The sequence below is a fragment of the Lepisosteus platostomus genome, chromosome 14, assembly GCF_059453375.1.
Source record: "Lepisosteus platostomus isolate fLepPlt1 chromosome 14, fLepPlt1.hap1, whole genome shotgun sequence".
Lineage (NCBI taxonomy): Eukaryota > Metazoa > Chordata > Actinopteri > Semionotiformes > Lepisosteidae > Lepisosteus > Lepisosteus platostomus.
Genome location: NC_142624.1, coordinates 18,784,376 through 18,798,484, shown reverse-complemented (window position 1 = coordinate 18,798,484; position 14,109 = coordinate 18,784,376). Strand labels below are relative to the sequence as shown.

General features: G+C 37.7%; 2 protein-coding genes across 2 annotated transcripts in view; both read right to left on the bottom strand.

The window, feature by feature from the left end:
* The window catches only part of ube2g2 (ubiquitin-conjugating enzyme E2G 2 (UBC7 homolog, yeast)), a 38,734-nt gene extending 32,741 nt beyond the window's left edge, over positions 1–5,993 (bottom strand). The window contains exon 1 of the mRNA XM_088607341.1: positions 5,836–5,993. Coding sequence (XP_088463467.1) covers positions 5,836–5,878 — 43 coding nt within the window. The 5' untranslated portion in view covers positions 5,879–5,993. The remainder of the gene's footprint in view (positions 1–5,835) is intronic.
* An 852-nt stretch (positions 5,994–6,845) lies between these two features.
* On the bottom strand, positions 6,846–12,568 carry LOC148648936 (small ubiquitin-related modifier 3). Its single transcript, XM_088607342.1, has 4 exons — positions 12,411–12,568; positions 11,095–11,223; positions 8,838–8,909; positions 6,846–7,867 (listed from the first exon to the last, which is right to left on the bottom strand). Exons 1-4 carry the CDS (start codon positions 12,429–12,431, stop codon positions 7,805–7,807), a joined length of 285 nt encoding a protein of 94 aa, XP_088463468.1. The 5' UTR covers positions 12,432–12,568; the 3' UTR covers positions 6,846–7,804.
* Between the last annotated feature and the right edge of the window lie 1,541 nt (positions 12,569–14,109).

Here is a 14,109-nt window from a genome sequence, read left to right as displayed (position 1 = left end):
CCACCACAAGCCAAAGAGAGAGAAACAGTCACATGAAAAATCTAGCTGAACTCAGTGGTAGAGGAAATTTACTCCTGAATCATTATGGTAATTGAATAATCCAAATATATTTTACATCTTATTCTTAATAATTAATTAATAATTAATTAATAATTAATCTTGTTACGACTCCTTTAAGTCTCCACTGTCGAGAGGAGGATTAATATATAAATATTAATTCTGTATAATTAAAGCTTCAGAGCTTGGTCTTTAAAGGAGAACTGCAGTCCCGATTTCTCAGACCGTGATGACAAAATAAATTGATGATATTGGAAAATTCTACAGATTCCGAATTAAGCCCAAGATCGTGAATTTTGTGAAAGTACTCCATGTTTGCCATGTTGTCCCGTCGCCGCACTGCTGCTGGTCTCGTCACAGGAGAGAATGAGAGTCTGCGAGAATCGCGATGTGTAGCGGCCCTTCCGTGACCTGCGTGCAGAATCGACAAGTGGCACTTGTCCGTAAAGCTGTCTCAAAGATGAGAGCAGTATTTCTATGGGATTAAAAGAGCTGTATTCACAAGCCTGCTTGTTTTACAAAGTAATAGGGCCGCTTCATGTCACCGGACGTTTTGTTGCCTCGGTCTGAATCACAGACAATTAGAACAATATGGCACTGCACGTACCTGGAGATTAATAATAATAATTAATAATAAATAATTTTCTGGACAATCCACTCAAAGCGCTTTACAGGTAATGGGGACTCCCCTCCACCACAACCAATGTGCAGCATCCACCTGGATGATGCGACGGCAGCCATAGTGCGCCAGAACGCTACACCACACACCAGCTATCAGTGGGGAGGAGAGCAGAGTAATGAAGCCAATTCATAGATGGGGATTATTAGGAGGCCATGATTGGTAAGGGCCAATGGGAAATTTGGCCAGGAAATGTATTTTGTGATGTAAATTGGTGGTTTTACACACTACTGTGTACATATTTACTTTCGTTGTGGTTTTAAAGCTCTCATCAATGCCGATTCTTTCCAACTCAAAAATATAAAAATAGCATTGCAGTTCCCCTTTAAAGAGCAGGACAGTTATTTTTGTTTAATAATGGCATACTAGTTATGTACTATACTGTACACCACACCAAAAGAAAAGAATAAAATGTTACACGAGCCTTCAGGCAACTGAATTAAACTAAAGCCCAGTTGTACAATGACTTTCTCTATAGCAACCAATAGCTTTCTGATCAATGTTAATTCTAAAAATGTTGATGTGAATGTCCATATTCTTTAAATTATGGGTTAACAGAACCTACGTAAAAAACAGCACTGTAGTCTAAAGCACAGATATGTGAGCAACAAGATCATTAGGAACTATAAAGCTATATGGGACACAAAGGAACATACAAGCAGAGATTTAACTAGATATAAACTGAAGTCAAGTATCTGATTAAATAAAGACGACATTTAACTCCCCAACTGCATTTTTAATGGATTTCTGTACTATAGCTGCATTTACAGAACACAGAACAAGAAAGACATTGTCCTTATAAATAATATATAATTTCTTGATCAATATGCAGAAACAGAACTAAGCAATAATATCTAAATTTATTTCTCTAAGATCTTTTCTATTATTTACATCATTTTCTTGTTTCAAGCCTTAATATAGACATGCTGCATAATTCACTGCTTGAGTGTGCCTCTATATCAAGGTTCATGCCTAGCAAAACAAAGAATATTTCTTACAGATAAAAGAAAGCAAGCTGTTGACCCTGTACACTAGTGTTCAACAAACCCGAATGTACACCTCCCCCACTCAAATAAAACCAATCTGTGTTCCCTTTAAACTTTATCATATTGATAAAAGCTCTGTATACTCTAAAATAAAATTACTTTCATCTACGGTATTACTTACAGCATACTACAGTAAATTCATTTTGATTGGTATTACCATATGTGCATCATCACCTGGTCTCACAATTTAGAGATATCTATGAAAAACGTATCCATCACTATTATCACTTCAAGGAAACATGCTGTTTTTGTAACATGTATGAAGGGTGTCTCAATTTTATGCATCATGGTGGCCACACACATACAACTAACAAGTTCAAGTTTATGTGTCATTCCAGCCATATACAGTATACAGAGGAGCCAGATATCGTTCTCCAGGTCTACGGAGCGAATACAGACAAGGCACTGACAAGACAAGGTTATAGAAATAAGTCTATTATTTATACTGCTAGATGTGTACTAAAAAACACAACAAAGAGAAGTGAAAAACAGTTAATTAATAAAGTACTCTAAATGAAAGAAAATTACTTTCCAATATAAAACAACGGTAAACATACCTACCCCCCCACCCCCCAGAGTTGGGATTACGGAGATATACAGACCATGGATCATGAGGAACAGAACAGAAACTGAAATAAGAATCCTTGCCTATTCTGTCGTCTGTCATAAACACTTCGGTAATCCAAAACAGTGTTGAAATGTCAGAAGCCTGAAGTGATTGCTAGCTGATTTTTTTCCCACTTAGCATATTACAAATGGCCACAACTTCTCTGATGCATCGCAATCTTTTTACTCCACATGATGCCATTAGTCATGATTGTGTTCGAAATAGGTCTAATGCAAGGACATTCTACATCAAAAGGCATATTTCTAAAAATCATCCATTTTGTAAGAGCTGTACTTTTTTGTTTGTCTTGTACTGTATACCATCTCTTCTCATTGGTACAGAGGTTATCTGAGCTCCATAGATGCAGTTTATTTTTGGAGGGACTCTAGGCTCAATGCATACCACACAACTACGAGAGTCGAAGATTCTATTGCCTTGCTAGATTTTGGGCTGCAATAACTCAAGGCTTTTAATTCAGAACGATTAACTATAATTATTTATATTGCATTTCAAAGGCAATGACAAAGCTGAGGTTATTTTACTAGGTCCATCAACTGTGAAAATCAAATTAAGGGTCCAAGCGTTGCATTCATAAAATGGTGTTTATGATGTTGTAACATTTGAACAGAAATGAAGCACCTGGCAGAAACCTACGAGAATGCCAGGAGAACATGCAAACTCCTCACAAACAGCGTCCCAGGAATTGAACCCAGGGCCCCAGTGCTGCAGGGCAGTGAGGCTGATCACTGTGCCTTCATGCTTGCCCTTTATTTTTTATTTTTCTGTAAATACACAAAGATGGCCTTTATTAAAGGGGCAGTACAGATTACAAGTAAAAGAGTAGACTGTACCTTTTTGGTGAATTATAGCATCAACATTGGAATTTCAGACTGTCGTTTTTAGGAACATCTTAAGGCAGCATGGTGGTGCAGTGGTCTGCATGACTGCCTTGCAGTGCTGCGTCCCTGGGATCGATTCCTAGAGTGCTATCTGCGTGGTGTTTGCATGTTCCCCCCATGTTCAAACGGGTTTCTGCTGGCTGCTCCCTCCCAAAGTCATGCTGGTAGGTTAATTTGTTAATTTTGTAAAAAGAAAACTGGCCCAGTTATGAGTGTCTGTGTCTCTGTGTGCTCAGCAATAGAGTGCATCCTGCCTTGAGCACGCTGCTCACCGGGTTACGCTCCAGCATCTCCTGCGACCCTGTACTGGATGAAGTGGTTAATAAATGGAGGGGTACACTTTGTTTACACTGCTACCCTTCACCACAAGATGGCATCTACTGTTATGTCTTTTTTTGTAACTCGAGACGCTCTTGCACTTCGGTGAAAAGCAGCATCAATTGTGCCACCTGCTGGAGAATATCTAAATTAGCAGCCAGCGGAGGACGAAAATGTTAAGCCTGTTAATGGAAACAGAGTTTTCTAACCTTTTTAAAAGCTGTATTTCATGAGTGTGTGCCATAAGCATGGTAATCAATCGTATTCAAACCAAAGCTGTGCTCAAATGAAAACTGTGGGTCATTTTTTACTCACCAAGATGCCTGTTTTTCAACTCTTGAGCGTTTCTACGTTGTGTCGTGCTCTAGTTCTACCCACTGTTGAGAAACTAATCAATCACTTTTTCCCTCACCTCATCAAGACTTGACTACTGCGATGACCAGCTTGAGGCTACAGCTTTCACTGTATTAGATATACATCTGCCTGTCCTGACATTCCAGAACACGTTATACAATATACACTGAATTAACACACTGTCTGAATCTTTTGTGTTTAATTTAAGGTTTTCTCCCTCCGTTGTACAACACTTGGAGCTCTGTTTGTGAAAGGCGCTTCATAAAACAGTTTCCTACTCTTGCATTGAAAGAGAAACCGTGAGGTGTTTTCGCAAAGAATGCAATCGCGCCATCTAGAGAAAAAGAAACCGTACTGCAGAATTCATAGAGCCGAATATAACTACATTTGAAACACTGAATACTTATTTAACCATGATGGGAGGGAGGAGGGGACGTGAAGTTGCGATTCACAAAATAGTGAATGTAACAAGCTATCACAAACTGCAAGTTAGGAGAAATCTTCTTAAACTTTACAAAAAGGCAGTCTGCAACAACACGTTGTTTATATTGGAAATTTTCCATTTTGGTGAATCCCATCAATAAGTGGGAAACTGAGGTAGTCTGGACATGTGGTCGTCTTTCTGGCTCAAATGATTCAAACTGAGGTCTCTTTTGTTTCAATTATTTTACCTTTATTTAAATAAGGCTGAGCGCCTGGACTTCATTCATATACACTATTATACAATGGGCTTATACACAATCAGGAATTACAAAGTGTATGTGAAGAGAACCAACTATGCAAACAAAGTCTCCATTAGTGCCTTCTGCATTTGTGCGTCATTAATACAACTAAACCTTTGCATTAGAAAGAAACAAGAAATCTGTGAAACACCTTAATTAGATTATTTAAAACCTTTATCACATGAACTGCACATGAGCAGCCAATAAGGGCTCATTAATTCGATTTACTAATTAAATCTAATTTACTCGCCATCAGGTGTTGCTCGTCATAAACATCACATTCACGTCCACATCCATTAATTGAAAAGCCTACTTTTTGTACTTGAAATCGCAGGTTTACCACGATGAACTTATCTTAAAACAAAATATCTGACATTTCCATGGCAAGAACCATATAATTCTATTTCTACTAAGAAGGAGGAACCGGGTTGATAAAGTAGAACAAATGTGAAATATCCGAGACAAATGTACAAATCTACAGTTCATGAATTATGTAGCTTAACCAAAAACAAACAAAAATGGAGTTGAAGCGCAGAAAAAAAAAATTCCAGCTTTGCATACATCATTGCACGGCCATATCTCAAAACCGCATTTTCCAAATAAGATTGAATGTCCCTTGAACCACTGGATTCATAACAGAAGGACAAGTCTGACTTCAAGGACTGTGCTGTATATGGTCAATAACAGTATACACGAATATAAGAAAAGAAGCTTCGTACAAAATGTACTGCGATTGCTCCTACATTTTAACGAAAATAATATTATACTAAAACAACCTGAAACACAATCTCTAGATATATCAAATAAGGCCACAGCAAGGAGTCATTAGAGCGAAACTGAACTGAAACAGACGAATTTAAATATTTCACAGTCCATCCTGAATTTGGTATAAATTCCCAAACCGAACATTGTATGAGAAGACTGAGTTGCTGCAAATCATCTGACCTGGTTCCAACTAAAATCCCACCCGAAACTCAGAACTTCTTGACTAAAACCAGTGCTCAGCAGCAGCCTGCTTTATCAAACACATCAGCAAACACCGCAAATAAAGGCTGTCATTGCTTCACAAGCTTTTCGGAACTTTTCAGATTAAACAAACTAAATTGGCACAAACAACGCCTAACAGACGTTCACAATACGCAGCTGCACTTACGTTTATATTCAGCCATAAGTCTTTTCAACGCTGTCCCAGCCATTTATAAAGAAATGTAACGAAAGAAATAAAAACTAGGCTAAATTCTTCTTTCCTTCGCAGACGTATCAACACAACAAACGCAACTGCAGAAAATAACCTGTTCCGGGTTATTTTAGAGCACGTAGATGCTAAAAACTTACTATCCGCTTTACTTACAGCACCCTCTGAAGGCCGGAGGACTTTTATCTGCGAAATCAAAATGTAATGTCAAATTAGTCCACACCTCCCCAGCCGTTTTTCATTCATTAAAAATACTTCTTAAACTAGGATTTATCAAGTTACGCAAGAACTGAAAAGCAAAGTGTTGTCTTCCCAAAACCTCTTACATTTACTGAGATATCCCAGGTAATCGGCTCCTGTACCACCCTTGACTCTTCACAGTAAACTTTTTTCCTGCAGTACCTCATTGAGATCCTGTACAATGTATAAAACAGATTTCTTGGGATTTCCTCAATCTAAGTAAACTTAGTTTCTCTTTCTGTGTGCTGGCAATAGGTGCAGCTGATGCTTAATAATAATAAACTTTATTTTATATAGCACCTTTAAAGGTGGCTTCTCAAAGCGCTTGATAATACTCATTCCTTACACAATCCTTGCTTTGTATAAATCTGCAGATACTGCTCAAAGACTTTAGAACGCCAAGTTAACTTAATCGAAATGGGACTCTTTCAAATTCAGTTCACAAATAGTTGTTGAATTTTATAAATGACATAAATGGGACCAATTATTTTTCATTCCTGTGGTCTTTATCATTAAAATCACCAGAGTGTGCACGAATGTTCTGTTAAGAGCAGTAAATAATCTCAGTGTGAAAATATACTTTTCAATGTTACAACCAAAGCCAACAAAAAAGGTGTGGCTGGCATAAAAAACATTAGATGAATGTAACAGTCAGGTGGTTAGTAGTGGAGTGAGATTATTATCCAACAGAGAAAATAGGCTTTGAAACCAATAACTTTGACAAGCAATCTGAGTACCAAACTATATTTATTGTATACAGTAGTAAAGGACAACAAATAATGTACAAATCAGTAGAGAAACATGACAGATTCAGTGGAAATTTCTACCTTGCCCACCTCCCTCCCACCCCAATGAAAAGGAAATGCAGAAACTCGCAGAATACAGGTTAATGAAGCAAGACTCTCTTGAACAATTGTGTAGAAAAAAAATCATTACACATCTTAATTTTAAAGAAAACGCCCATTCTTTAGTCCGGAAGAAAAAAAAAAGGTGAGGGGAAAACCAAACTGTCAAGTCCACTTCCCCTCATTGAACAGTATAAGGTTGCACTTTAAGTCAGTTAACACCATAGTCAGAGTCTGCTTTAAAATGCAACACTTTATACCTCCTTTCTTTATAAAGCATTATACAATGAACTTGAACTTGTCTTGTCTACTTCAAAAAAAGGTTTGCACAGTATACTGTCTACAAAGCAGTTTGTACCCCAGCATTACTCCAAAATAATTGTGGCTTTATTAATTTAATCTCAATTGGTATCATAAAATGAGCCCACTGAAAAACGCACAGCATGACTCCAAGAATGTGCTCTTCACAATTTTTTACACTCACTGAAACAAACCTGAACTTGATTCCCCCTAACACCTCACAGTCCATCATTAAATTCCACGATTAGATATCATGCATTTTTCGAGGGGAAACCACAAATGCTCTCTACGTACCATGCACTTTAATTCATGTGTACTCAGGATGGATGTTTAAAGAATCCTTTGCTCCCAGTGAGTCATGGTTACCATTTAAAACCAGCGTTCAAACTCAGACTTTGTTTCCACAACAGTCCAGGGGGGGGGTTTATGAGGAAAAAACATTAAAACCGAGTATTTGGAGGGGGGAAAAAAGAAATAAAAAAGCTTAGTAAAGTGGGTTTTACTCCAGGTCCGCAGTCCTCTTTAAGGAAGGATGTACACCTTTAACACACTCCACCGGTCTGCTGTTGAAATACATCAATAGTGTCTTCGTCTTCCATCTCAAGCTGAAAGCAAACACATACTTTTCATATAGGGAGTTGTTTTCAAAATGTATACACAATATCTGCAGTTAACAAAGGCCAAGTTCTTTACTATGAAAAAACTTGTTGATAATCCAAAATCAGAATGACATTAAAAGCTTCCTTCTACTGCAAACCAGTGTTCACATCATTTAATTATCTGGTTCCAGTTTTCAAGGATTTACTTTTCTATCAATGCCTCTTGACTATAGATCTTGAAACAGGATATCACTGCTCAATATACAGCAATTGAACACCAAAGATCACTTCTTCCAAGGCTGTATGGTCAGCGAGTGCCAGTGCAGACCTTCAGAGTGGCACTTGTTGCAAACGTACAACCACTATTACACAGTTCTTCAAAAGCAACAAGGACAACATTGTGCAAATGCCCTCTGGTATGCCTGAATGCAATACTTATAATCAGTCTAAATAATTTTTAAACATTACATATTAACTGTAATATGTAAAAAAAATGTTCACCTCAAAACAAACTTAAACTTGTAATATACAAGTATTCAAGTCAACAGGCGTCGGACCTCCATACTTATAAAAGATGTGATACTTCTGATGCTTCAAACGTGCTGCAGGTTCTTGCTAAAATAGGTACATCAAGGTACAAATTACATTAAGCTATCAATAGTTCAGGTTTGCTACTGTGACAGGAAATGGAATAAGTATTGCCTGTATTTCTATAGTGCCTTCAGTCCCAAATCAATCACATGTATGAGGAGATCTATATTGTCCACTACAGAAGTGGGTACTGTCTTGGAGGGCCTGCAGCATCCATTGTGCTCCAGCAGCACAACAACAGAACACAGCAGGTAATGTCAAAAACATCTCATTTCATTTAAGAAGGAAAATTCAGGTGGAACGGACAGGGCGAGCCTAAAACTACAGTTGTGACAAACAGAAGCAGGCTTTAAGTGCCTCTGAATTGTTTTGAGTTTGTCCTTACCTGCGCAGGTGTGTCTGTTTCATTGATTGGCTGTCCATCAAACCTGAATCTAATTTGCCTAATTGACAGACCCTGGGAAACAAAAAACAGAATAGTTAAACCCTCATGAATAACCGCATGTAAACATTTCACTTTGCAACATTACCAGTACCCACTCTAAATAGCTCAAATGGCAGTCAAAGCTAAAATACAATATGTTGTCATTAAAGGTGCAGGCAGACAGTGACTATTACATTTCCCATGCCTCCAAAGCAGCACAACTGGTGAATGTGCTTGCTAAGCACAGACTAAAGCTCTGTGGTCACCAGTTTGATGTTGGGTCACGTCACTAGCCAGCAATGACAGGCATTTCTCCAGTGGAAAGCATGCGACTGGCTGAGCACTGCCGAGGTTAGGCTGCAGAGTTGACCAGGGCCCTCAGCGACACACTGAGCCCTGTGGTTTCCTGGGTGCCTGCACATATGATATGCTGTTTGGGGATGTGTCTTTCCTCCATTTAGCACTGAGCCTCCAGATGTAGTGCCTGTGACATGAGGAGTCTCCCTTCACATCCTCATTTTCCTGCATGGAGTGACAGGGCTCATACTTGTGAGCATAGGTGAGCAACACACAGCTGGCTAGTCCTAATCAGCTGGGTCTAATTAAAAGAACCATCAATACTAAATAAAATATATATATATTACAGGAAACTGAAGAGGAAAACTGCTCCCTCATATTTCTAGCCTTCAAAAAATGGACAATTCAGAAAATCACAGAATACTTGTGGACTAATTATAGACAAATAAGTTTATGATTAGGCTTAGCACTCCATTAGAAAGATGTTTCTCTGGACAATACTCAAACCTTTAGAGACAGAAATGTTTTTTGAAAGGTAAGTACTGCTATAATCACTGGTACACATCTTTAAAGTGGAGTAAGAGAGGTAAGCATTAACTGTAACATTCAGCACTTAAATGAAAAGAACACAAAAATGTGTCCTGTCCTTTATAAATAACTCTCTAACAGAACTATTTCCCTGATTACTGTTTTAAGTGTAAACCACAAAACCTACACTGAAGCCTGCCATAAATCCAATCCATCTGGCGACTAAACAGTAAATAAGCATATTGTCCATATAGTTCTATATTATCCTAAATAATGTGGGCATGCAATAAAATATAATCTGCATTATACTATTTAAACATTGACAGTTTGTGCATTCCCAGACTGATCAGGGCATATACAGGACAATTGTTAACATAACGTTCGCCTACACAAAGACAATTAAGCACAGGATTACATCATTCTTTCTCTCTAAAACAGACTCACTGTGACGCGATTCCAAAGGAACAAGTTAAGATTAATTCCACACAGAAAACTAAAAAGAAGAAACAGCTGCCGGCTCAACAGTCAATACCTTGAATTTCTCCTTCTATGTTTCAGTGTGGAATTAACCATTCCTTGTAGCCTAAGAGGTGACGGTTTTTGAGAAAACAATGGTCAGGAATGCAGGTTTGTTTGCATGTTGATATAGTTAAAATATTGTTGTTTTTTTATTTTGCATTTGAGCTTTAAAGCAAGCCACAACTGTCTTTTCTTCAAGTGCTGCTACAACTAATTTGCATATACTATGCCTTGCAGCATGACTATTTTAAAAACTAAGATTTTAGTGGGTATTTTTGGCTTGTTTTAATTTGTGTTGTAATTGCCTGATCCCTGTAGTAACTGTAAAACCCTTTGTCCTGGCGTACAGTACTGTAGCCTGGCATACTTAAAAGGCACATCTGCACTGAATTCTTTCTTTTTTGTTCCATTTCTCTGGAACTTGGGTGCTCACCTTTTAAAGGCAGGATTGTGCTCAGACCAGATTATTCCTCAAAATAAAAACCTGAAGTCCTGCAAGTGTCCAAAGTTTGAGAAACCCCATGCCATAATTCTTGCACCCACATACACAATGTGCACTTAATAAGCCTGTGCAATGCTGAAGATTTTACAGGCTCCATCCAAGAAAAGATTAATCATTATGAAGGGAAAGTAGCTCTAGATTTATACTGTTTGTGCACACAATTACAGATGCCCTGCATCCACACATGAATCAAACCTTATGAATTATTTTGCACCAATGCATACAGGGAAACACCACCAAAGGAAAGAGTGCACGTCCTAAAATGTTATGAAGATATGTAGTCTTTGACACTCAAGTATGGTTGCCTACATCCTTATAAAGGCACTTTAAGGAAGATCACGGTAAAGAAAAATACTTCAAAGGAATGTTTACCTGTCTTTCGCAGTATGCCTTCATAAGTTTGCTGAGGGGGGTGTGTCTTTTAATTTTAAACTGGACAACAGAGCCATCCTGACCAGCCACCTTCAGGTTAATGTGGTCATTCTCGGTTTTCACTGCTTCCTGAAAGTGAATTAAAAACAAGACTATCAAACATGGATTAATCTGCTCAAATACGTAGTAACAAAGTAGCTCGGTGTAAACAAATCAAGTTACTTTAGAACCCTCATAACGTGTACTAAAGCATCGACCATTTTTTCTGCACACTAACTGCTGAAAGCATCTCATACGTTGGTTATTTTGTTACTTTTTGACAGCTACAGCGAAAATCTTTACAGTACGTAATGATTTACTTGAACCAATATATTCCTATGGATCGTTGTGTTTAATACGTTGGCTGAGCATCACCAGCAAAATCGCCATGTTTTATCAGTTGTGCTGCATACATTGGAAATATTGTACTTTTTATCATTATTGCCAAATATAAAACGTACCTTACGTTACTATTACTTGCCTAATATTGTGATGGCATAGAATTGGCATGACAGGAGATGTTCATAATTTGTCATCGAAAAAAGATGTACACTTTATTCTCAACGAATGAACTGCCTTATTTCAGTACAGGGGAAGAAACGTTATCATTAATTGATAGAGATTGGGATTTATTGTAGTTTCACGTTCTTTCTCAACTTTGTAATTTGTAACAAGGTACAAGGCCATATTCATTAACGTACCCCCTCCCCCAGTGAAATTACAAACTAAATGGGACGAAATCATAGTTAAAACGAATACCTATGTAAACAAATGAAAAGGTAATCACTCCCTCCACGGTCGTGTAAAGTGTGCTTTACCAAAAAGCACTGTTTAAACTGCATAACGGTGATGCGCTCAGCTTTGTAAATGGAGGCTGCTTGCACTGTGCATCTTTCCGCTCAGCACCTCTCTCCTTTGCGGCATTTCTTACGCCGAAGGCGTAGCTCTGCTTTGCGACTCCATTACCCTTTCACAAAGAAAATCGCGCAAAGCACACACTGAATTCCAACCCGAGGAGATTGCGCGGCAGAGGGAAACAATGGCGCAATTTCAATGAAAAGCCCCATCCTAATGCACCTTAGTAAATTTTGCTGAAGTACCAACCTATGCTTCCAAATTCCAAATAGCAGATTTTATTTTTTTATTGCATATATTTTGGTTCTCATTCTACTCACAAAAATGAGGAATCCCCTGCCCTAAACACAGCCTGATTACCCATACCGCTAAATAATCACACAAAATATAGATCGTCTTTTTTAAAAGCATCAGAATCTTACCTTTGGCTTTTCTTCAGACATGATGCCTCTGATTTGTAAGTTTTCGGTGTGGATTTATTGAAGGACAGCTTTTCAATACACCTCTGCCAGTCGTCTCCACCACTGGAACGCGCCTTGTGCCTGAAGAGCCCAGTCACTGATAGGTAGAAAGCACGTCACGTGACACGTTCTCGGGTACGCGCATGTCCTGCAAGCAGTTGGGTGTCGCGGAGATCGCCATAGTGAGGATTTTTGCTTTAACTTGCTCAAAACTAGCTGTATGTATAATGCGCTGGAACAAACAAGTTTAGCTAATCTCTAATATTTTTATACACCAAAATAAATCAATTTGCTAATTAATTTATACAATGCCGTTTATTCTGATATGTGATATTTGATTATTTTATGACGACAGGGGGCGCTCGGTGTTCGGACGAGAAGATAAAGTACTCCTACAGTACTGAAAGTTATAGTGATATTTACAGTAAGTGATAAACGAATGCTTGACATTTACCTTAAATGACACATGTTACACATGTAGCACATTTAACATGTTAAATGTCAAATGTAGAAGCGTCTCGGACAGTGAACCATTATTGTCTTTTGCATTAAACTGATAAAAAGTGCAAAATTACCTTTTAAGTTATTTTGGCTGATGATAATCGTATTAGAAGCAAAGGGACGAGGGAACTACCCGTAGTGGTTAAATAACATTAAAATCAAATAAATATTATTAATTTAATAATATCCTTAAGCACATTGAGAACGATTAATTTCCCTTCATATTCACTGGGAATTATTTTTTATATCAAATAGATCACATAAGAATACAAGGTTCAGCAATACCGTATAATGCATATTAAACGATTCCCCGGACGAGCACTAATTCACAAATCTTACAAACTCTGAAAACATTCTGTATTGAGTGCTTAAATAACTCTCGATGAATTTAAACTGATAAAACTTACGCATTAACATTACCTTTGGTTAACATTAAGATAAATAGTTTTGCTACATTGAGGTGATTATATTGAAAAATGTCACTTTTTTTAAAAACGTGCACATGAAATATGCTCAGATGCAATACCTTGTGCAATGTTTGGTAATACTAGTGTTTCTTTAAAAAAACTCGTTGAGAAAGTCAAGTTAGGACTTGCAGACAAGTGCATACAAATACATGTCGCTGGTAAAATAGATATCCCATATCCCATATGCATACTTCATTCAAATATTTAAAGTCATGAAAGGGTTGATAAAATCAGCCTAATGGATTGCTTCCGAAAAGTATTTGAGGATGGATTATAGGAAACTACCTTATTGTAGTTCCCAAAATGTCTTTGTAACAAACTACCAGTTGTGTTACTAATTCTGATTCACTGGGATCTGTAAAGAAACTGCTTGATGAAAACCTCAGATTCATATCCACATAACATTCCTTGTGTCAAAACTAAATTGACAGATAAAGTTGCGAATGTTTCCACACACAAGCTTTTGTCCTTTTCAGTTCAATTCCGAAATTAACATCTTACGAGAACAGAAGGTAAGTAAAGCTACTCTATTCGGACTGTTGGACATTTCTGTAGTTGCACGAACTACACGGAACACAGGGAAGATAATAAATATATTTGGATTTATAATATTCAGTCACCACTTGTTGCTTATTTCCCCCGTCTTTTAAAAAAATAATTTCTAAATAGTGCGGATCAAGTTAAGCACAATA

Bases quoted from the DNA above. Each gene is read 5' to 3' on its own strand.
- LOC148648936 (XM_088607342.1), bottom strand. From the start codon at position 12,431: ATGTCTGAAGAAAAGCCAAAG. The intron at 11,224-12,410 runs GTAAGATTCTGA...ATTCACTTTCAG, and splicing joins TGTCTGAAGAAAAGCCAAAG to GAAGCAGTGAAAACCGAGAA. The intron at 7,868-8,837 runs GTAAGGACAAAC...GTTTGCTTTCAG, and splicing joins AAACAGACACACCTGCGCAG to CTTGAGATGGAAGACGAAGA.